The following is a 23,020-nucleotide window of genomic DNA, read 5'->3' as shown; positions in this document are numbered from 1 at the left end:
CATCCAGACCCAGGACAAGACAATCAGAAACTGTTGACCAACTTACCAAGATGGAAAACACAAGGTGGAACATTAACTTTTAGTCCATACATCTGGTCCATATTTGGTCTTTAAAAGATGACCTGCAGTCATGAAAAAGGGTCATGGGATGATGACCCAACGTCTATGAAAACTCAAGGACAGGGGGATTAAAAAAAAAAAAAAAAAAAAGCCATAAAAATGACAGACTGGAAATAGGGACTTTCAAACTACTTGGTCAGAAATTACATACATCAGGGATGCGAGCCAATCAAAAATGAATAGATCAGTACTGGTAAAGATATAAACTGCTGTAGTTCAGTTCAGTTCAGTTCAGTTACTCAGTCATGTCTGACTCATTGTGACCCCATGGACTGCAACATGCCAGACTTCCCAGAGCTTGCTCAAACTCATGTCCACTGAGTCAGTAATGCCATCCAACCATCTCATCCTCTGTCATCCCCTTCTCTTCTTGCCTTCAATCTTTGCAAGCATCAGGGTCTTGTCTAATGAGTCACCCTTCACATCAGGTAGCCAAAGTATTGGACCTTCAGCTTCAGCATGAATATTCAGGGTTGATTTCCTTTAGGACAGACTGGTTTGATCTCCTTGAAGTCTATGGGACTCTCAAGAGTCCTCTCCAACACCACAATTCAAAAGCATCAATTCTTTGGTGCTCAGCTTTCTTTATGGTCCAACTCACATCTATACATGACTACTGGAAAAACCATAGCTTTAAATATATGGACCTTTGCTGGCAAAGTAAAATCTTTGCTTTTTAATATGCTGTCTAGGTTGTGAGGTAGAAATTACTAGGCAGTCAGTATAAAACTCTGAGACCTCAGTCTTGTTTTCAGTAAACATCCTGGTCCATTGTCCTAAATTCCTGGAATATGTCTTTAGTCTGATAGATTATCAGCACTCAGATCCAGGGAAGGGCAGTAATTAAGTTCTATTCCATATACTTGGGGAAAAAACAACTGGTGATTATTAATCTTAAGCCAATCAGTTCAATTCAGTTCAGTCATGGCAAAGTAATATCTCTGCTTTTTAATATGCTGTCTAGGTTGGTCATAGCTTTTCTTCCAAAGAGCAAGCATCTTTTAATTTCATAGCTGCAGTCATCACCTGCAGTGATTTTGGAGCCCAAGAAAATAAAGTCTGTCACTGTTTCCATTGTTCCCCCGTCTATTTGCTATGAAGTGATGGGACCATATGCTGTGATCTTTTTTTCTGAATGTTCAGTTTTAAGCCACTTTTTTGGGGTCATGTCACCTCTTCTCAGTGTCTGTGCTGGGAGCTTTATACTTCTCTCTCCTTTAATATAAACTCTGCTTGGGTGAGGGTTTGCATGTTCATGAAGTTCTCCATGAACAAGAACTCAGATTCCCGTTTCAGCGGTGCACAGGTTTAGTTGCTCTGAAGCATATGAGATCTTCCTGGATCAGGGATTGAACCTGTGTCCCCTGCATTGCAAGGCAGTGTTTGTTTTTTTTCCTTTTTTTTTTTTTTTTTGCAAGGCAGTTTTTTAACCACTGGATCACCAGGAAAGCCCTTGGGTTTTGTTTTATTTTGGTTTTGGTCAGTCTAATACAAAAGTCTCTGATTAGTAAATCTAAGAGGACAGAGAAAAACATTTTTCTTTCTCAAGAAGAGAATAAACATATTGAGATTGTACTGATAATTATGATTGGCTAAATTTTTATTTACTTTTTAAAACTTATTATTTACTTTTGGCCTCACTGAGCGTCTTGTGGGATCTTAGTTCCCCAACCAGAGGTTGATCCCAGGCCCTTGGTAGTGAGGGAGCAGACTCCTAACCACTGACCTGCCAGGGAATTCCCCTAATTGGTTAAATTTATAGAGTATATAATTTTATATAATTTTTTAAAGTCCTCCATTAACTGTTTTAAATTTTCCATGTCTGTTTATCATATCTAGTGCAGCTGAAAGTATATTAGGGGTAGCAAATGACATGTGAGATAAATTTGGTCTACAAATAAGAATTTTAAATTATACTTTAAACCTAAGAACTGAGTATAAATAGAAAAGTCTTAATTTAACTTTCTTTTTTTTTAAACACATATCAAACCTGCTATTTTAAATTATGATTATGATATAGGGGAGTAGAATTTGCCACCCCCAAATATGTCTCTTTGGCATAAAGATTATTTTAGGCTGATTATTTTTAAGAAACTGAAGGCACAGAGGAAGCTTTGAAAACGGAAATAGGAAATAGTCAGCCTTTTGTAAGGGACATTTACATTCTCCTTTTGTAAAGGTGTCTCCTAGGCTATACCAGGAAGAGGGAGATGATCTTATCACTAGCAACTTACATATGCATATCAACTTTTGTTGTTGTTTACTCACTAAGTTCTGTCTGATTCTTTTGCAAGCCTATGGGATTAGGCCTCCAGGATCCATCAAATTTTACAGGCAAGAATGGAGTGGGTTGCCATTTCCCTCTCCAGGGGATCGACCCAGGGATCAAACCCGTGTCTCTTGCAATGGTAGGCAGATTCTTTACCACTCTGCCACCTAACTTCCCTTAACTAAACTTCTACCCTCAATGTCTTCTGTGTTTAACTAAAGATGATACTTAAGGTGAGGGCTTCTGCCATGCTGGGGAGGAGTCACCCTGTTTCCCTGAGTCTTCCCCATGTATACAAAAGGTATATGTATGTATTAGTTGCATCTGACTCTTTGAGGCCCATGGACTGAAAAGCCCCCAGGCTCCTCTGTCCATGGAATTCTCCAGGCAAGAATACTGGAGTGGGCAGCCATTCCCTTCTCCAAGGTATCTTCCTAACCCAGGGATTGAAACCAGGTCTTCTGCATTAGAGACAGATTCTTTACCATCCAGGCCACTGGGGAAGTCATATATGTGATACAACTTTGTGTTTTTTCCATTAATCTGTCTTATAGCAATGTGATTATTAGACCTACCAAAGAACCTAGAAGGGTAGAATGGAAACATTTCCCACCGCTACAATTGTGTAGAATGTAGTTTGCAAAAGGACAGTGTGAATTAAAGTTTAGGAAAGATATTGAATTAATACCATTTTATGTGATACTGGATGTGCCACATTCCAATGGTGATTTCCTTGGTTCTTATCTTTCTCAAGGGTAAGAATTCAGTCTAGAGGCATGGTGTTGTTGTTCAGTTGTTAAGTCATGTCCAACTCTTTGCAATACATGGAATGTAACAGGCCAGGCTTCCCTGACCTTCACTATCTCTTGAGTTTTCTCAAATTCATGTCCACTGAGTCAGTGATGCTATCTCATCATCTTGTTGAAGGCAGTCAGTGTAGTACCCTGAGACCTTGTTTTCAATAAATATCTCCCTGCATTAACCTAAAGTTATACCCTTTGTTCCAAATTCCTGGAATATATCCTTAGTCTGATAAACTATTAGCACTCAGATCCAGGGAGGGCAATAATTAACTTCTGTTCCATATGCCTGAGGGAAAGGCAACTGTTGATCATTAATCTTTTAGCCCATACATCTGGTCCATTTCAAAATGGCCAGGGGGCATGAAAAAGGGTGATGCCTTAATCCAAGGATCAAGAGAAGCCATAAAGATTTTAAGCTAAACATTTTGACCTTCAAAATGATAGGTTAGAAATGATGTATTTTAAGGACAGGAGCCAATCAAAACTGTACAGATTAATACTGGCAAGGATATAAACTGCTCTAAGTCCCACTTTTGGGGGACTCTTTAATCCCCTCTCAGTGTTTATGCTGAGAGCTTTGAACATTCCTTCTCTTTAATAGATCTTATTCACTTGTTACTGTGAGTGTTCTTTCTTTACTGTGAAGTTCTTCCTTAGGCTCTGTGAACCAAACTTTTGATTCCCATTTCATCATCCTCTGCCACCTTCTTTTCCTTTTGCCTTCATTCTTTCCAAGCATCAGGGTCTTTTCCAATGAGTCAGCTCCTTGAGTCAGGTGGCCAAAGTATTGGAGTTTCAGCATCAGTCCTTCCAATGAATATTCAGAGTTAATTTCCTTTAGGACTGACTGGTTTTGAAACTGTTTACCTCAGTTTGGGACTTGAACCCATGAGTCAGGACTCAAACCTAACCAAAACCTAGTTTGGTACTCAAACCCCCGTGGCTTGGACTTCAACTCAGACAATACCCACAGTCTTCCAACTGAGATCACAAACCTGGTTTCAGGACCTAGTGAAGCTTAGGTTCTTGATGTTTCATCATGGAAATGGAAACAAAGGGATAGGTAAGAAGTGGATTTATTCAGAGAGAAGCACACTCCATAGACAGACTGTGGGCTATCACATAGGGTGAGTGCAGCTGCTTTGAGATATGGCATAATTAGTTTTTATAAGCCGGGTAATTTCATAGGCTAATGAGTGGGAGGATTATTCCAACCATTTGGGGAAAAGGGTATAGAAAATTGGGCCACCACCCGTATTTTGGTCTTTTGGTGCCTTGACCTGTCATGGCTCCTCTGGGTATATCATTTAGCTTGCTGATTGAAGATCAAGGTCTAGTTGAAGGTGACTTATATGCCATTTTGGACCCATTTGATTCTATAGATTTATGCTTTGTCTTGGGGTATGAAATTCTTTCAAATGTTGTGCCCTGCCCCCTTCCCTCCTGTTTCAGTTGAACTCCTTGCAATCCGTGGGACTCTTGAGAGTCTTCTCCAGAACAATTCAAAAGCATCAATGTTTCAGCACTCAGCCTTGTTTATGGTCCAACTTTTACATCCATACATAACCATGGAAAAACCATAGCTTTGATTAAACAGACCTTTGTTGGCAAAGTGATGTTTCTGTTCTTAATACATTGTCAAGATTTGCTATATCTGTCAAGGCAAGGAGCAAGCATCTTTCAGTTTCATGGCTGCAGTCACAGTTCCCAGTGATTTTGGAAACTAAGAAAATAAAATCTGTCACTGCTTCTACTATTTCCCCTTCTATTTGCCATGAAGTTATGGAACTGGATGCCATGATCTTACTTTTTTTTGAATGTTGAGTTTTAAGTCACCTTGTTCACTCTCATCTTTCACTTTCAAGAGACTCCTTAGTTCCTCTTCATTTTCTGCCATTAGAGTGGTACCATCTGCCTATCTGAGGTTTTTTATATTTTTCCTAGCAATCTTGATTCCAGCCTTTGATTCATCCAGTCTGGCATTTCACATGATGTACTCTGATTATAAGTTAAATGAGCACGGTGACAAGATACAGCCTTGATATGCTGCTTTCCCAATTTTGAATCTGTCCATTTTTCCATGTCCAGTTCTCACTGTTGCTTCTTGTCAGGAGGCAGGCAAGGTGGTCTGGTATTCCCATCTCTTTAAAAATTTTCTACAGTTTGTTGTGATCCACACAGTAAAAGGCTTTAGTGTAGTCAATGAAGAATAAGTAGATATTCTTCTGGAATTTCTTTGCTTTCTTTATGATCCAGTGAATGCTGGCAATTTGATCTCTGGTTCCTCTACCTTTTCTAAATCCAGCTGTATATCTGGAAGTTCTCCGTTCACGTACAGTCGAAGCCTAGCTTGAAGCATTAGCCTGCTAGCTTGTGAAATGAACACAACTGTATGGTAGTTTGAACATTCTTTGGCACTGCCCTTCTTTTGAATTGGAATGAAAACTGACCTTTTCCAATCCTGTGGCCACTGCTGAGTTTCTCAAATTTGCTGGCATATTGGGTGCAGCACTTTCACAGCATCATCTTTTAGAATTTTAAATAGCTCAGTTGAAATTCCATTACCTCCACTAGCTTTATTCAGAAAAATGCTTCGTAAGGTCCACTTGACTTCACACTCCAGGATGTCTGGCTCTACGTGAGTGACCGCATCATAGTGAGTATCCTGGGCATTAGCACCTTTTTTGTACAGTTCTGTGTATTCTTGCATCTCTTTTTAATCTCTTCTGCTTTTGTTAGGTCCTTGCCATTTCTGTCCTTTACTGTGTCTAAATTTGCATGAGATGTTCCCTTGGTATCTCCAATTTTATTGAAGAGATCTCTAGTCTTTTCAATTCTATTGTTTTCCTTTATTCTTTGCATTGTTCATTGAAAAAGGCCTTCCATATCTCCCCTTGCTATTCGTTGGAACTCTGCATTCATATGGGTATATCTTTCCTTTTCTCCTTTGCCTTTTGCTTCCCTTCCTTTCTCAACTTTTTGCAAGGCCCCCTCAGACAACTACTTTGCCTTCTTGAATTTTCTTTTCTTTGGGATAGTTTTGGTCACTACCTCTTGTACAATGTTATGAATCTGTGTCCATAGTTCTTCAGGTACTCTGTCTATCAAATCTAATCCATTGAATCTATTTGTCACTTCCACTGTATAATCATAAGAGATTTGATTTATCTCATACCTGGATGGCCTAGTAGTTTCCCCTACTTTCTTCAATTTAAGTCTTAATTTTGCAATAAAGAGTTCATGATCTGAGCCACAGTCAGCTCCTGGTCTTATTTTTGCTGACTGTGTAGAGTTGCTTCACCTTTGGCTGCAAAGAATATAATCAGTCTGATTTCAGTATATCCATCTGATGATGTCTATGTATAGAGTTGTCTCTTGTGTTTTTGGAAGAGGGTGTTTGCTATGACCAGTGCGTTCTCTTGTCAAAACTGTTAGCCTTTGACCAGCTTCATTTTGTACCCCAAGGCCAAACTTGCGTGTCATTCCAGGTATAGATTGATTTCCTAGTTTTGAATTCCATTCCCCTACGATGAAAAGGTCATCTTTTTCTAGTGCAAGCTCTAGAAATTCTGTGAAGTTGTCACAGAACTGTTTGACTTCAGCTTCTTAGACATTAGTGGTTGGGACATAGACTTGGATTACTCTGATACTGAAAGATTTGCCTTGGAAAGGAATTGAGACATTTCTGAAGTTTTTAGGATATCACCCATATACTGCACTTCAGACTCTTCTGGATGTTTATTATACAGACTTAAATGCAAGCCTTCTCCATTAAGTTTCTAGAGATTTAGAATCATCCTTTCCTACTTGATACAGATAGAAAGACACCCTTTACAATTGGAGTTTTTACTTGTAAATGAAAATTCTTCTATTGGTTTTTAGAGCTTCTTTTCTGTCTGCTGTGATTTTTGTTTATTACTCAACCTAAAATAATTCTTATGCTTGCTGAATAAAATTAATAATTTAGGCAAATGAGAAAATTTCTTCCCCTTTAGTGTGTACTATACATGTACATTAAACATCACCTCCTTAGGAAATAATATTCTTTCTAATCTCATCAAGGGTCAAAACTCCTTAGGAGATAACTCTCCTTCTTAATCATGTAAGGAATCATGAGGATCAATGGTCAATTACTCTTTGTACATGTAGATTGTGTATATTGTCTATAATACATCATTTAATATACAGCCCTTTGTCCCTGAAACTTATATGTAACTGTGCTTTGACCTCTGATGGGCAGAATAGCTCTTCATGCTCTCTGAGAGGCTGTCCTTGGGTTACAATCCTCACTTTGGTAAATAAAATTTTCCGTAACTTTCTTAGATTGACTGATTAATATTTTGTATACATGCTAAAGATACACATTTTGGGCTGACACATTCTGCTCCTTTTCACTATTACAGGTTAAATACACTAAGAAAAAATACCAACCTGATTAATACATACATAGACATTTTCCAGAATTTGTCACCAATAAATACAATATAAATAGAGATATGAAAATAGGCCTCATGCACATTCCTAACTTGCAAGTCTCTGGAAGGTGCTTTTAATCCATAATGCTTTTTTCACAGTTCAGAACCAAATTTGATCTTAAAATATTGCCTAAAACAAAGCCCCCAACAATTATAATAAAAGCTAAAAAGACAGGAGTATTTTGCTCTTCTAGTAAAATGCTTTCTTTTTGTGACTCTTCTGAATAAAGGAAATAGCATTGTAAATTGGGAGTGGTATAAAAAAAGCATAATTATTTCCATAAATATTTTATGTGTTTATTAAGTTTACATTTTCATTTATTGCTATGTGAAAATCCAATACATATTAAAAACTACCCCCCTCAAGTCCTTCCTTCTATTCTATTTTCCTTCCTTCTTTCTATCATTTTAAAAATAAGATAATACTTTAAAAGTTTAAACATTTAAAAATATCATTAGCTTAGGAAACTGTGACTGTAACTGGCAAGCAAGGATGTATCTCCTTTAAGAGTTAATCAAGTTTGACTGTCTAATTTGTATTTTCTCAGTGTGCATTATTTCACATATCACTTATATAGTTGCTAACATTCAACATTTAATTATACGAAACTGTTACCAGGTCCAAGATCGATCTGCTCACTACACTACAGGCCAGTGAATCTGAGAGATGAGGTGTTGAGGCAAGGAAGAGACTTTAATTGGAGTGCCAGCAGACTGAGAAGATAGCAGGCTAGTGCCTAAAAATAACCATCTTATTGGGGTCTGGATGCCAGGTTCTTTTATAGATGAGAGATGAGGGGAGGTGAGGAAGCAAAGTAAAAAGGCCATTAATCTTGTAAAACATTTCCTAGAATGACCGTGGCACAGACCATGAACTCCTTATTGCCAAATTCAGACTCAAATTGAAGAAAGTAGGGAAAACCACTAGACCATTCAGGTATGACCTAAATCAAATCCCTTACGATTATACTGTGGAAGTGACTAATACATTCAAGGGATTAGACCTGATAGACAGAGTACCTGAAGAACTATGTATAGAGGTTTGTGACTTTGTCCAGGAGGCAGGGATCAAGACCATCCCCAAGAAAAAGAAATGCAAAAAGGCAAAATGGTTGTCTGAGGAGGCCTTACAAATAGCTGTAAATAGAACAGAAGCAAAAGGCAAAGGAGAAAAGGAAAGATATACGGATCTGAATGCAGAGTTCCAAAGAACAGCAAGGAAAAGATAAGAAAGACTTCCTCAGTGATCAATGCAAAGAAATAGAGGAAAACAATAGAATGGGAAAGACTAGAGATCTCTTAAAAAAATACCAAGGGAACACTTCATGCAAAGATGGGCACAATAAAGGACAGAAATGGTATGGATCTAACAGAAGCAGAAGATATTAAGAAGAGGTGGCAAGAATACACAGAACTATACAAAAAAGATCTTCATGACCCAGATGACCATGATGGCATGATCACTCACCTAGAGTCAGACATCCTGGAATATGAAGTCAAGTGGATCTTAGGAAGCATCACTATGAACAAAGCTAATGGAGGTGATGGAATTCCAATTGAGCTATATTAAATCCTAAAAGATGATGGTGAAAGTGCTACACTCAATATGCCAGTAAATTTGGAAAACTCAGCAGTGGTCACAGGACTGGAAAAGGTCAGTTTTCATTCCAATTCCAAAGAAAGGCAATGCCAAGGAATGCTCAAACTACTTAATTCACAATTGCACTCATCTCACACGCTAGTAAAGTAATGCTCAAAATTCTCCAAGCCAGGCTTCAACAGTACGTGAACTGTGAACTTCCAGATGTTCAAGCTGGATTTAGAAAAGGCAGAGGAACCAGAGATCAAATTGCCAACATCCGTTGGATCATAGAAAAAGCAAAAGAGTTCCAGAAAAGTATCTACTTCTGCCTTATTGACTATGCCAAAGCCTTTGACTCTGTGGACCATAACAAACTGGAAAATTCTTAAAGAGATGGGAATACCAGACCACCTGACCTGCCTCCTGAGAAATCTGTATGGTCAGCAAATCTGTAGGTCAAGAACTAACAGTTAGAACTGGATGTGGAACAACAGACTGGTTCCAAATAGGGAAAGGGTGTATATTGTCACCCTACTTATTTAATTTATATGCAGACTGCATCCAAAAAAAATTAGGGTTAGGGTTAGGGATGGATGAAACACAAACTGGAATCAAGATTGCCAGAAGAAACATCAATAACCTCAGATATGCAGATGACACCACCTTTATGGCAGAAAGTGCAGAAGAACTAAGGAGCCTCTTGATGAAAGTGAAAAAGGAGAGTGAAAAAGTTAGCTTAAAGCTTAACATCCAGAAAACTAAGATCATGGCATCTGGTCCCATCACTTCATGGCAAATAGATGGGGAAACAGTAGCAGACTTTATTTTCTTGGGCTCCAAAATCACTGCAGATGGTGATTGCAACCATGAAAATAAAAGATGCTTGCTCCTTGGAAGAAAAGTTATGACCAATCTAGACAGTATATTGAAAAGCAGAGAAATTACTTTGCCAAGAAAGATTTGTCTAGACAAAGTTATGGTTTTTCCAGTAGTCATGTATGGATGTGAGAGTTGGACTATAGAGCAAGGTGAGCACCGAAGAATTGATGCTTTTAAACTGTGGTGTTGAAGAAGATTCTTGAGAGTCCCTTGGACTGCAAGGAGATCCAACCTGTCCATCCTAAAGGAAATCAGTCCTGAATATTCATTGGAAGGACTGATGCTGAAGCTGAAACTCCAATACTTTGGCCTCCCGATGTGAAGAACTGACTCATTGGAAAAGACTGAAGGAAAGATTGAAGGCAGGAGGAGAAGGGGACGACAGAGGATGAGATTACTGGATGGCATCACCAACTCAATAGACATGATTTGAGCAAGCTCTGGGATTTGGCGATGGACAGGGAGGCCTGGTGTACTGCAGTCCGTGGGGTCGCAAGGAGTCAGACACGACCGAGCGACTGAACTGAACTGAACTAGAATGGCAAGCCTCAGGCAGGGTATGTGTTAATTTCTTCCTTCCTGTCATCCACAAGGGGACAGAGTTCTGAAGAAACATACTTTAACAGTCAGGCAGAGGGGCATGATTCTGTGAGGCAAACAGTTCTGTTTGATTATAATAACAAAAGCAATGAAAGGCAAGTCAAAGAATCAATTCCTACTTGGGGTCAGATTTGGCTTCCTCCCTACAAAACCTTTAGTTAGCTTCCACAACTCTTGTGAGTGCAGTTATGCAAGGAATTGCAGGGGATACAAAGAATAATCCAGCATAAAAACTGAGATGGAAGAATTTAAAAGCATACAGATGACTACAACATAGAATTAAGAGAGCCACAAGTAATATTCATCAGAGTATGATGATTATTGACCTAGCTGCAACTTTCTGCCAGTGCCTCGTAAGGAAGTTGTATTGACCTTGTCACTGAATACTTAGTGACAACCTTTATTCAAAGCCTCCAGTTCTCTGCTCCCACATGGTCATAACACAGCTTATTATATCCTGATACCTGGCATATCAAAGCCCCTCACTGTTTTTTTAATTAATTATTTATTAAATAAGTAGAAAATTTTATCAATGCACTGCCAGGAAAACTGGTTTTTGTGTTTGTCTGACTCAAAAATAAGATATATATTCCTAGTAGAACTTCAAAATAAATTTTATGTTATAAATAGCTCAGAGACAACTAACTCAGTCATAATCCATTCTTTTTTACAAAACACAATTTTATAAAACTGCAAATATTTCAACTATGAAAACGTTCAGGCAATAAACACCTCTAACCATCAAATGATAAGACTTCAATTCCTTCAACTCAATTGAAAGGCTTTCTTGCTGTAAAATAGTTTAATTGCCCACTATTCTTTGATCAAACTAGAGATAAATGCTAATTTCTAATTCATTCAGTATCTGCTCTATATTTAGAACTGTATTAAGTTAAATATTGGTTATGTGAAGTGGAGCCAGGAAAAATGTGAACTCTAACAAATCCTGTGAAATTATATGAAACCCAGTTTTCTAAAGACTATGAGACAAAAATGCTAATGTTCAAGACAGAGGAGAAATATTGTATGACATCCCCTGTATGTGGACTCAAAAAAAAAAAAAAGTATACAAATGAACTTACTTACATTACAAAACAGAAAGAGACTCACAGACTTAGAAAACAAACTATGTTGCCAGGGAAAGGGATAGTTAGGGAGCTTGAGGTGGTCATGTACACACTAATGTATTTAAAATGGATAACCAACAAGGAGCTATTGTATAGTACAATATTATGTGGTAGCCTGGATGGGGGAAGAGTTTAGTGGAGAATGGATACATGTATATGTATGGTTGAGTCCCTCTGCTGTTCACTTGAAACTATCACATTTAATCGGCTATGCCCCAGTACAAAATAAAAAGTTCAAAAGAAAAAAAAATGCTGATGTTTAGCATTTTTGGCAATATCATAGGAGCCTTGGAATAAAGAAACTTTTAACACTTACATATTTAGTATTCAAGTAGTTTGAAGTTAACAAAAGGACTAGAGGCATCCACCAGACTCACTCATAGATACATATATTACACACTCTTTCATTACTTTATCAGGTATTTGCAGTAGAGAATGAAAATTTTAAAAAAGCAAAATAATTAGAGTTATCCTGAGTCTTTTGACCCTAACTCAGTTATCTAAGACCTTGGAGGTGTCTGTCTTGCTTCCCTTCACTAATGAAAGATGGACTATCACCAACTGGAATTGTAAAACATACCCTAGTAACTTGACTCTGTTGGATTTCTTTATTCAAAAATGAAAATAGCAGCAACAAGTTTGACTTGGTTTAAATCACTTTAGAAGTGTGTTCTTTCTTTTCTTTTTTGAAACTTTTTTTTTTCTTTTTTGAGACATTTATCTAAATTTCCTTAAATTTTATGTGTACTAGTAAACAGAAATAGTATCATTACATGCCTTCATTACTTGAAAATTTTGCAAATAGTTCTTAAACCAACAACCTCTATCTTCTTCCACTTCAGTCCTACTCTCCAGAATATGCCCAAGAAACTGGCAGAAATAAAAACAATGGTTGTAAAATTAGCACTTATTCCACATATCATTGTGAGGTAGACATGAGGAAAGGTCAGGATAAGGGTTATTCTGAAATGTAATTTTTATATCCAAATCTATACAGTCGAAATGTTTTGAAGAAGAGAAGAATATGTCACCTCATAATATGTCACATTGGCATACTGAGTATTTTATGTTAAAGTTTCTTAAGAAATAGCCAGTGCAAGGAGGACATTCTGACAACATTTGTCTCCCTGAAAGCAAAGCAGAACATGAAACTTCCATGTGAAAAGAACTCTCCCTGTCCCAGGATGATAGAAACCATCATTATCACCAGAAATAGAGAATTTAGGGGCCAAGAGGCTGTGTAACACTACCACATTACTTACTCACTAATTTGATATTCTCAGCCCACACCTCTTTACTTTGCAAATTCTTCACAGATTTGTAGTTTTCTTGTCTAAAGGACAGCTCACTTTGGTCATTTCTTTCAGTCTCTCTTTTTTTTTTAATGAGACTGCTTCACATGCATTATTAAATTTGTTTTTTTCTTCTGTTAAGATGTGTTGTGTTCATTTAATTTTTAGGCCAGCCAAAGAACTGCAAAATTAAATAGTGAGACCAGAAGCGGGAGTTCTCACAGTCTGCAAGAACAGCATAGCTCATCACCTCTTCTATTCTGGCAACAACTCAACCAATGAAAAGCCATGGTCTCTTTATTTACTATAGCTCTCTCAATTTCTTTTTTTTTTTTTTCCCCTTTTCTCTTCCTTTCTTTGCTTTGTGAGGACTTGCATATGGCTCATCATGGGTTGTAGACCCCAAACTTCTTATCCCAAATAAACCTAATTTTGTTGGAGAAGTATTTGGCAGTCTATTTATTTTGGTTCAACAAATATGTATAATATAGTATCTTGTTACAAAAGATAGCTACTGTCCCTTCTCAAGATTTTTTGATGTGAAAATGTGGAATAGCAGTGCTATTGATAGAATAATTCAAAACAATATTCTTGCTATGAGTCTTAATTAAATGTAAACCTTTTCTTTCTGACAATTATTTACAGGCTGTTGAGTAAAAAAAAAGAAAAGAGAAAAAGAGTTGGCTTAAAACTATCTATATATAGCAATGAGTCTGATTTTTTTATTTGTTTGTTTTAGGATAACATCAAAATTCTAATACAGAGTGTATCAGAAGTTTCAACAAAAGGAAACCCCTGATTTTTGTACTTCTCTGAACTTCCTTTGCTAGATTTTTTTCTCCTTTTCTCTAGAATTTATCATTGCCTCATTGTCTATTCATATTTAAAATAAATGCTGTGGGTACTAATGTTGCAAAATTTCTAAATAAAATAAGTGACAAGTTTTTTTTAAATGTGGGTCTCTCAAAACTCTTCCAATTTATTTAAGAATAATAACATGTTCATATGCATAAAAAGAAACCTCACAACTACATGAAATTTGAATGATTCCTTCTGCAAATCAATCAAATCTTTGTACTGTAAGCAAAGCCAGGCCAATGCTGAGTAATGTTTAGTAATTTATCATTAGACTTCTAGGCTCTTAGAAACCATCTATTTTGAAGTCCAAATTGATGGCTCATATTTCAATTCTCCTTATGACTCTAAGAGAATATGTAGGGTTTTAATGGACACAGTTTACATTGTACATTAGTTAACATCAATACAATAATAAAAAAGACTATAAAAGAATAATTTTAAATATATAAATGTCATTATTCTATATAAATATAAGAATATAAATTGTATACATATAGATAGATAGATCTATGATGTTGTTTTTGTTTTAGTTGCAAAGTCATGTTCAACTCTGACTCTTTTGCAACCCCATGGACTATAGCCCACCAGGCCCCTCTGTCCATGGGATTGCCCAGGCAAGAATACTGGAGTGGGTAGCCATTTCCTTCTCCAGGAGATCTTCCCAACCCAGGGATCAAACCCATGTCTCCTGCATTGGCAGGCAGATTCTTTACCACTGAGTCACTAGGAAAGCAGAATTAGGATTTGAATTTGGACAATGTGGTTCTGAAGTTTATGGTTTCACCACTATACTACACTCCTTGCCTCTCATGAGAATCCTGAAATTAGCTATCAATTCTATGGCAAAAAAACAACAACAAAAAAAAACTTAAGTACAGTTGAATAAATTGTAACATACCTAAATTTTGATATATTATATATTTTTGAAAGGATATAATCTGAAAACACAAAAAATCATATAATTTCCTGTGTTTAGTATTCACATTTTGTATTGCATAATTTAAATGTATATAAACATTGCTGTTACAGATAAAGGGCTTCCCTGGTGGCTCAGATGGTAAAGAATTTGCCTGCAATGTGGGAGACCTGGGTTCGATCCTTGGGTCACAGAGATCCTTTGGAGAAGGAAATGTCAACCCACTCCAGTATTCTTGCCTGGAGAATTCGTATGGACAGAGGAGTCTGCTAAGGGATACACTGACAGGACTAAGTGACTAACACTTTCACTTTCATTACAGATAAAATCAAAACTTCATTCAACTTCTCACCAGTTCCATTCCTTCCTTTCAAGGTTCCATGTATATCCTGTTATTTCATAAGTTTATCCTTGAAATGCCAAAAATTTCTCAGTCTTTCCCAGTTATAGGTAGTCTAGCAAATTGGATTCAAATTGTCCCAGATGTCTTCATAAATAGTTTAAAGTAGACAGCAAGTCAGATGATTTATTTTATTTTATATTTCTTTTAAAAACGCATTTTAAATAACACAATAACAATTAGCTTTCAAATATGTTCCTTAGCAATCTGACTTTTCTTTAAACTTTAGTAGAGATTTTGAGTCAGAAAGGAAAATCGTATCTTTTCTTCACATTTTCCTTTACATAGGAAAAAAAAAAAAAGTTTCAATGTTTTTGAGGAATTCTGAGGGGTTCTCTTTAAATAGATTTACTTTTTCCTGTATCTGCAGTTTTTACTCTATTCTCTGCTACTGAGCCCTAAGACAAACCACACTGAATTGGAAAACAAAGCAAAACAAAGCAAAATATTTAGAATGAAAGTCTAGAAAACTGTCATCAAGAACTAGATCTCTTAACTATAACTACCACCACAAGTATTCTACACACAGACGCACACATTTATGTTCTTTCTACTGAAATATCTCTAAAAAAGAGAAAACATGGCCACTGAGTGACACTTGGTTGCATATAAGCTTGTTAAGAACAACTGGTGGAGGATATGTTTCCTTTTCTTTCTTTTCTAAAACACTGTTGGAAAAACAACCAAGTTTCAGGGAAGGATAGATTTTAGGGACAGAAGGAATCTGAGTCTTTGGTGATATACTTGAACTGTCAAATCAACCCTTGAATGACATAATTTTAAGAATTTTATTAAAATAATGATGATAATAATGATAATAAAATTATACAAGAACCACTCTTCAGGTTTTCTTATTGCTGCCCACATATGAAGAAGATCATGTTCATAGTAACTTATACATCATGAGCAACTAGTAATAAAAGATAAATGATTCAATAAGTGATTCAATAAATGATTCAACAGTTCTCTACTTTTAGTGTACTTTGAAGTTCCCTGGGGAGCTAATAAAAATGCAAGTTTTCCACTTCTACCTTCTGAAAATTTTATTCAGAGGGTCTGAGGTTGGGTCTAGGAATCTGCAGTTTCAATGCACTCCCAAGGTGATTCTGGAGAAGGAAGTGGAAACCCACACGATTATTCTTGCCTGGAGAATTCCAAGAACAGAGGACCCTGGTGGCTAAAGTCCATGGGGTCACAAAAAAGAGCCGGACATGACTGAGTGACTAACACTAAAGGTGATTCTGCGGCAGTTGTTCAGTCAATCATGCTTTGAGAAATACTTCAATATGAGCTAAAAAAAAAATCATTGAAGTGTTTGAGTGAGTCCAAGACTGAAGAATACAGTAAGTGGGAATAATCTTCCCATTCTATTCCACTCCATACCTCATCCAGAAGAATATAATATACAAATTACACTGAGGGTGGGGCTATCTTGTTGAGTCTGTAAATTTATAGTGAGCACATACATTCTAGGTGAGTTCTGTATTTCATAAATTCAGAGGAGAGAAATAAGAGAAATTGATAACTCACATTAGCTTGGATGATGACAAAGTAGCGAGTCTTATCTTCATAGTTGAGCCTCTTCCTTAACACTACATTTCCAGTCAACATGAGTGGAATTTCAAAAGTGTCGTTGGAAGTCTGCAAATAAGATACACATCTGAGATCATTTGAACCTAAGATAGATTAGAGAATCTGATATTTCAGCTTAGTCCCCTTGAAAGTTATAGACAACATGTTTATCATCTAAAAACAGAATGTGAATGTCAGCTTCAGGTTTAATGTTCTTATTTCTGAAAACTTGTCATTCTAATCAGTAGGCCTTACTTTGATAATGATATCTAGGAACCTTACTTCTTGTGATAGAGTTACATATTATTAGAGTTACACATAAACAGCCCTGGGATATATCTAAATCTAAGCCCAGATGTCTGAAGATCTTTCCTATTACCATATTATCTTTTCACAATATTTTAATCACCAAAGAGTTCAGTTATTACAATTTATGATTTATCATAATATCCCTTTATGACATTGGGGTCCATCCTATATTCTCACATTTTCAAGTCTTGTATTAAAGATATATAACTATTAACTTGAAACATTGTGTTTTTGTGGAAAAGAATGTGGTATAGGTTGTTTTTGTTTGTTTTTCCAAGCCTCATATCTGCTGCCCTTACCCTAGTAGGGTAACATGTTACCCTTCTTGGTAACATGCAGTTCATAAGGGCAACCTCCAAAATGCCTCCAACCAGTGCTGCTCTGGTATTAGCAAGTCTCACTGTAAGACAATACAGTCATTCTTCAAGAGGATATAATTTATAAGACCTGTCTCTTATCCTTAAAGAGATTTTCCATCACTTTTGTGTTTTAGTGCCATTTTGAAGACTGATAAAATAGTCTATCATTTATGACAACAAATCAGTTTTACTTTTAGCACTGGAACTTATTTGGTTGACTGTTTTCTCTACTGGTAGGTGGGTGTGAGATTGTGGATACCAGATGAAATACTCAGATACATATTTCAGAAAAAGGAGTGGTGGGAGGAGGTGAGACAAGCAGGAGGAAGAAAGTATAAGAAAGGAAGGAAGGAAAGAAAGAGAGAGAAAGAAAGTATATGCATGTGTGTGTGGGGAGGGAGGTGTTGGTGTGTCTGTGTGTCTTTACATCCTCAGCTGACACAAGGGGAGTTACTTAGGAACTGAAATTTAATGTGAGAACAGTTGACTCAAATCTTATCTCCCATCTCAAGTTTATTCAGGGGAATGTAGGCAAATTATCCTTCAATATCTAGAGTCATGCTCTCTCCCTCTCCATCTTTACCTCCCTCCCTCCCTGACTTCCTCTCTTTCTGGTACATATACACACTCAGCACTCAATTAATACATATTTTTTAATGATTTACTCTTGTGCTCATGTGATTGACTTTGCAAGTCTTCTTGGATACAGTCATTTAAAGAAGTAACACTTTAAAATACAAATATAAAAAAAATGTACCAAGTAGGATGTTCACAACTAAAAACAGACATTTGACATTTTCCCTACACTTTTGCCTATTTAAACATTGTGTGTGTGTGCTCAGTTGTGTCTGACTTTTGCCACCCCATGACTGTAGGACAGCAGGCTCCTCTGTACATGGAATTTTCCAGGCAAGAATATTGGAGTGGGTAGTCATTTCCTACTCCAGAGGATCTTCCCAACCCAGGAATCAAACTCACATCTCTTGCATCCTGCATTGGCAGGTGGATTCTTTACCACTGTGCCACCTGGGAAGCCCTGTAGGACTCTAAACTAAGCCAGGGAGTGTAAAAATGGTTTAATCTAAATATCTAATTTAGTTATAGGGGACACTTCAGTTACTAATTGCCATATACACTCTAAAACACAACTCAATATGCTGTTACAAGGCTATCAACTGTCTAAGACAATTACTACAGAGCCATGTATCAATTTTTAGTATAGTTATGAAATATGTGGTGGGTTTCTTACCAAAAAGCCACCTCATTCTTGGTGTCAGAACTTCATGAGTTCAGGTAACTGGTAGCTTTGTGCTTTAGGGGAGGCAATGCCTCTAAGCAGGGATTTCCAGGTGGCTCAGTGGTAAAGAATCCAACTGTCAATGCGGGAGACACGGGTTGGATCCCTGGGTCAGGAAGATTGCCTGGAGAAGGAAACGGCAATCCACTCCAGTATTCTTGCCTGGGAAATCTCATGGACAGAGGAGCCTGGTGGGCTACAGTCCATGGGGTTGCAAAGAGTCGGACAGGACTGAGTGACTGAACACAGAGACATATGCCCCTAAGTAGAGTGAGTTTTGACAAATCTACTCCAACCATGGAAATTCCACACCTTGCCAGTGACTGTTTTGGAAATGTACATGAGATCTAATTCTAGATAATCTGAAGAACTTTTCTTAATTGTAAAGAGAGAGAGAGAGACAGACAGGGGAATTTTTTTCCCCTTTTTCTGCTTCTAGATGCTTCTATAAGGATATAAAACCTGGAAATGTCAGCATTTTGGAACTCCTAATACAGTTAATCTATAAGTAAACAAAATGCTGAAAATGGAAGAGCAGAAAATAGAAAAAAGTCATTTCTGTGATATCTCTGAGTTTCTTAACAAATCCTGATGCCACCCCTTCTCTGAACAACCTGTTATGAGAGATAATCCATGACTTTGTTGGCAAAGTCACTTTAAATTGTTTTCTATTATTTGCAGCTGAAAGCACTTTGATACATGATTATTTCCTATCTATGTGTCCTCATCTTGTAGTCCCCTCTCTTTTCCATTTGTGCCATGACTCTTTACAGGTGACATTTGCTTTTAATTTTCTCCTGCCTAAACATCCTATCCCTCATTTCTCTGAGTTATAAATTCTATAAATCCTCCTCAGTAAAATCTTCTTTGTCATCCAATTTAGGATTAAGACTTTGATCTTATGATATATTGTTTTTTCCAAACAACATTTGTTATTTGTGTATTTTCTGTTTTCCCTTACAGATTTCTCAAGGATCTCAGTCTATGATCTGGAGATACTTACTTTGATGTTTCCAGTCAAGTAACATAATGGATGTTTGTGACTCTGTTTTAGTTGACAATCGTTATTTGTAGAATTATTATTAACATTACAGTTAGTAACTAGGGATTTTATTGCTAATTAGGGATTGGTGTTATTGTTCTGAAGAGCACTTTTTGGATGGAACATCCATCTTCACTGCAGCATGCAAAATCTTCTCAGTTGTGGTACATGGGCTCTAGTTCTCTGGCCAGGGATCAAACTTGGGCCCCCTCCATTGGGAGTGTGAGTCTTAGTCACTGGGCCACCAGGGAAGTTATTATGCTCCTATAGCACACTTTTGATTAAACCTAATTCTTATTTTCTAAATCACTCTTTTATAGATATCTGAGATTTTCCATGTGCTAGGAGTTCCATCAATACTTATGTTCCAAGAAACATAAGGAGACTATCGGCTTTAAGATCAATGATGTTTATAAATTATTGCATATGAAAAGCCTTTGTGTTAAAATTAGCTAACATATTAATAAGCAATTATTTATGAAGTGTACATTCTGTCTTGAAAAAATAGAATAATAATCATGAGAAAAAGCAGAAGCAAAATATAGGTAAATGCTTGGGATGCTCTTTATTTTTCCTCTAACAAAAAGAATATTGGAAACAAAAAAAAGAATAATATTGGATTAGATCAACTCAAATAAATGCCCTGCTCTAATGACATTTCTAGAGTTCTACCTAAGGAGGAAAAAAAAGAGCAAGATTTAGTAAGAAAATATAGTTGCTTTTTTTTTTTTTTAATTGCTATATGATAAGGCAATGTGACAATGTTTTTCAAAGTTTAGAGTATATAAGGGTCGTAGAAATGTATCACTTAGATTCAGATTCCAAGCATCTATTCATCCAAATTCCAGAATTCTCAAACATTCTGTATTTCTAACAAAATCTTGGATAATTCTCAAGTAGAAGGTTTAGATTTTATTTTGAGAACAATAAAATAGAAGATAAAAAGGATCAAGTTAAGTATATATGAGTTTTGGCATTTAATTGTAAACTCAACTCAATAGTGAGCTCTTGTAATACATTTTTAAAATATTTATTTATTTGACCACATGAGGTCTTTGTTGAGGTATGTAAAATCATTTTAGTTGTAGCACATGGGCTCTAGTTCTCTGATCAGGAATCAAACTTGGGCCCCTTGCATTGGGAACGTGTCTTAGGCATTGGACCACCAGGGAAGTCCCTAAGCTCCTACAACACATTTTTAAGACGGACAATTCTTTCATTTTTCTTTATATTGGAGTTAGTTATGTTAAATTGGGATGGACTTTTAAATATACTTTGAGTGAAGACTGTCAAATGTAATAACATGTTGAGCATTTACTGTTTCACATTTTTAATAATTATTAACACTGGTTTAGTCCTGATTCAATCTATTCCTATAATAGTAAATAATATTATTTATTATTACTTAAAGTTTTTCTTTGTGTTAGATTTTGAACCCAGGTCTTTTCAGTGAGTCTGTGACATTTTAAATTTACAACATATATGTACTTTTGAAGTCAAACAGACACTTCTAAATACAATTTCATAGGAAATTGGTTAGAACAAGGTGAAACAAACTACGTTATACTGTTTCCTGTATCTCTAAATATGCATATGCATATTTGTGTGTGTTTCTGTAGCAGGTAGGAATGAGTTTGTAGGAAACAGAGAAACAATGATTAGAGTGCTGGTATTTTACTAGGAGCAAATTAGTGTTGCTGTACTTCCCAATGAAACATATTTGTGCCTTGTTCCTGTCATTAGATCACCAGGAAATAGGATTCTATAACTTCTCAATAACTCTGATATAGATATATGTGTGTGTGAGCAGGCACACCAATAGTAACTCAGTCTTAGACTTCGTCAAAGAACTGTTTGAGTTGGGAGGGGAAGAAAAGTCTATACCCTCCTTCCCTCTACCATTCGTTTTCCTCCCCTTTCATCCTTAGCGATTTGTTTCATCAACAAAGGAGAGGAGTGAGGGAGCCCTGCTGCTGCCGCTGCTAAGTCACTTCAGTCGTGTCCGATTCTGTGCGACCCCATAGACGGCAGCCCACCAGGCTCCCCCATCCCTGGGATTCTCCAGGCAAGAACACTGGAGAGGGTTGCCATTTCCTTCTCCAATGCATCAAAGTGAAAAGTAAAAGTGAAGTCGCTCGGTTGTGTCCGACTCTTAGCGACCCCATGGACTGCAGCCCAGCAGGCTCCTCCGTCCATGGGATTTTTCAGGCAAGAGTACTGGAGTGGGTCGCCAGTGCCTTCTCTGGTGTAGGAGCACAGTCATATCCTTTTCCTTAAGCCACCTACATTTTTTGGAAGTAAGTCCCTGACCCACTTTCTGTTAATTTTGGACACTACTCTGTAAAGCACAAACTAGCACAGGTTTCCTTGGGTGATGAGGATGTAAATGCTGACCTCTACCAGCCTAGTGCTATTCCAATAGGGATTCCAATGATGACGAAGCCTCTTAATATCCACAGGCCCCAAGCATCTGGTCTCCATTAGGAAAGGTTCACTCACAACTTCCTGGCAGTTTAGTATCTCAGTAACTGCCAGACAAGTGGCAATTCTCCATTGAGTAAATGGGCATAGATGGCAGTTTAAATTATTTTATCACTGCTGGAAGGATGAGAAAAAGTGTAGGAGGCATATATAATGCCCACCCTCGACACACATTGTCACATTGACTTAAGCAAAGAAGGAGACAGAATGTTGACTCTATCAATTCCATGTTTCTCCAGAGTGTACTCCATCCCCCTACGACCCTCTTTATTAACCTGTGGGAAGCTGAATAAGTACCAATAGAGATAAAATAACACCTCTCCCCTAGCCATTTAAGGAGGTGTTGAGCTCCAGAGACACAGATGATCTGGAAACAGAAAATGACATCCTTTGCACTATCTGTTCTCAGCTTAGAACTCTGGTCATCCATCATTTTTTAATAATCAGCAAAGATTCTGTTTGGCTTCTCAAATTCATGCTACATTTACAAATATTGTTTTTGATATTCTTCATTCAACTGTAAGGACTAGAAATTCAATTTGAAAGCAGAGAGATTTGGTTTTGAGACCTGCACACACAGAGACACACACACACACACGTACGTATATATTTCCTGGTGATCTAATGACAGGACCAAGG

The 23,020-nt window shown here is 37.0% G+C and overlaps 1 protein-coding gene across 1 annotated transcript in view; it reads right to left on the bottom strand.

Moving 5' to 3' along the window:
- PCDH15 (protocadherin related 15) overlaps window positions 1-23,020 on the bottom strand; it is a 920,738-nt gene that overhangs the window by 426,159 nt on the left and 471,559 nt on the right. The window contains exon 8 of the mRNA XM_061162074.1: window positions 16,852-16,962. Within this exon, the coding sequence (XP_061018057.1) occupies window positions 16,852-16,962 (111 nt within the window). The remainder of the gene's footprint in view (window positions 1-16,851; window positions 16,963-23,020) is intronic.

Source organism: Dama dama, chromosome 15, assembly GCF_033118175.1.
Source record: "Dama dama isolate Ldn47 chromosome 15, ASM3311817v1, whole genome shotgun sequence".
Classification (NCBI taxonomy): domain Eukaryota; kingdom Metazoa; phylum Chordata; class Mammalia; order Artiodactyla; family Cervidae; genus Dama; species Dama dama.
Note: the sequence above shows the minus strand (reverse complement) of the source record. Positions and strands in the feature narration are given on the sequence as shown.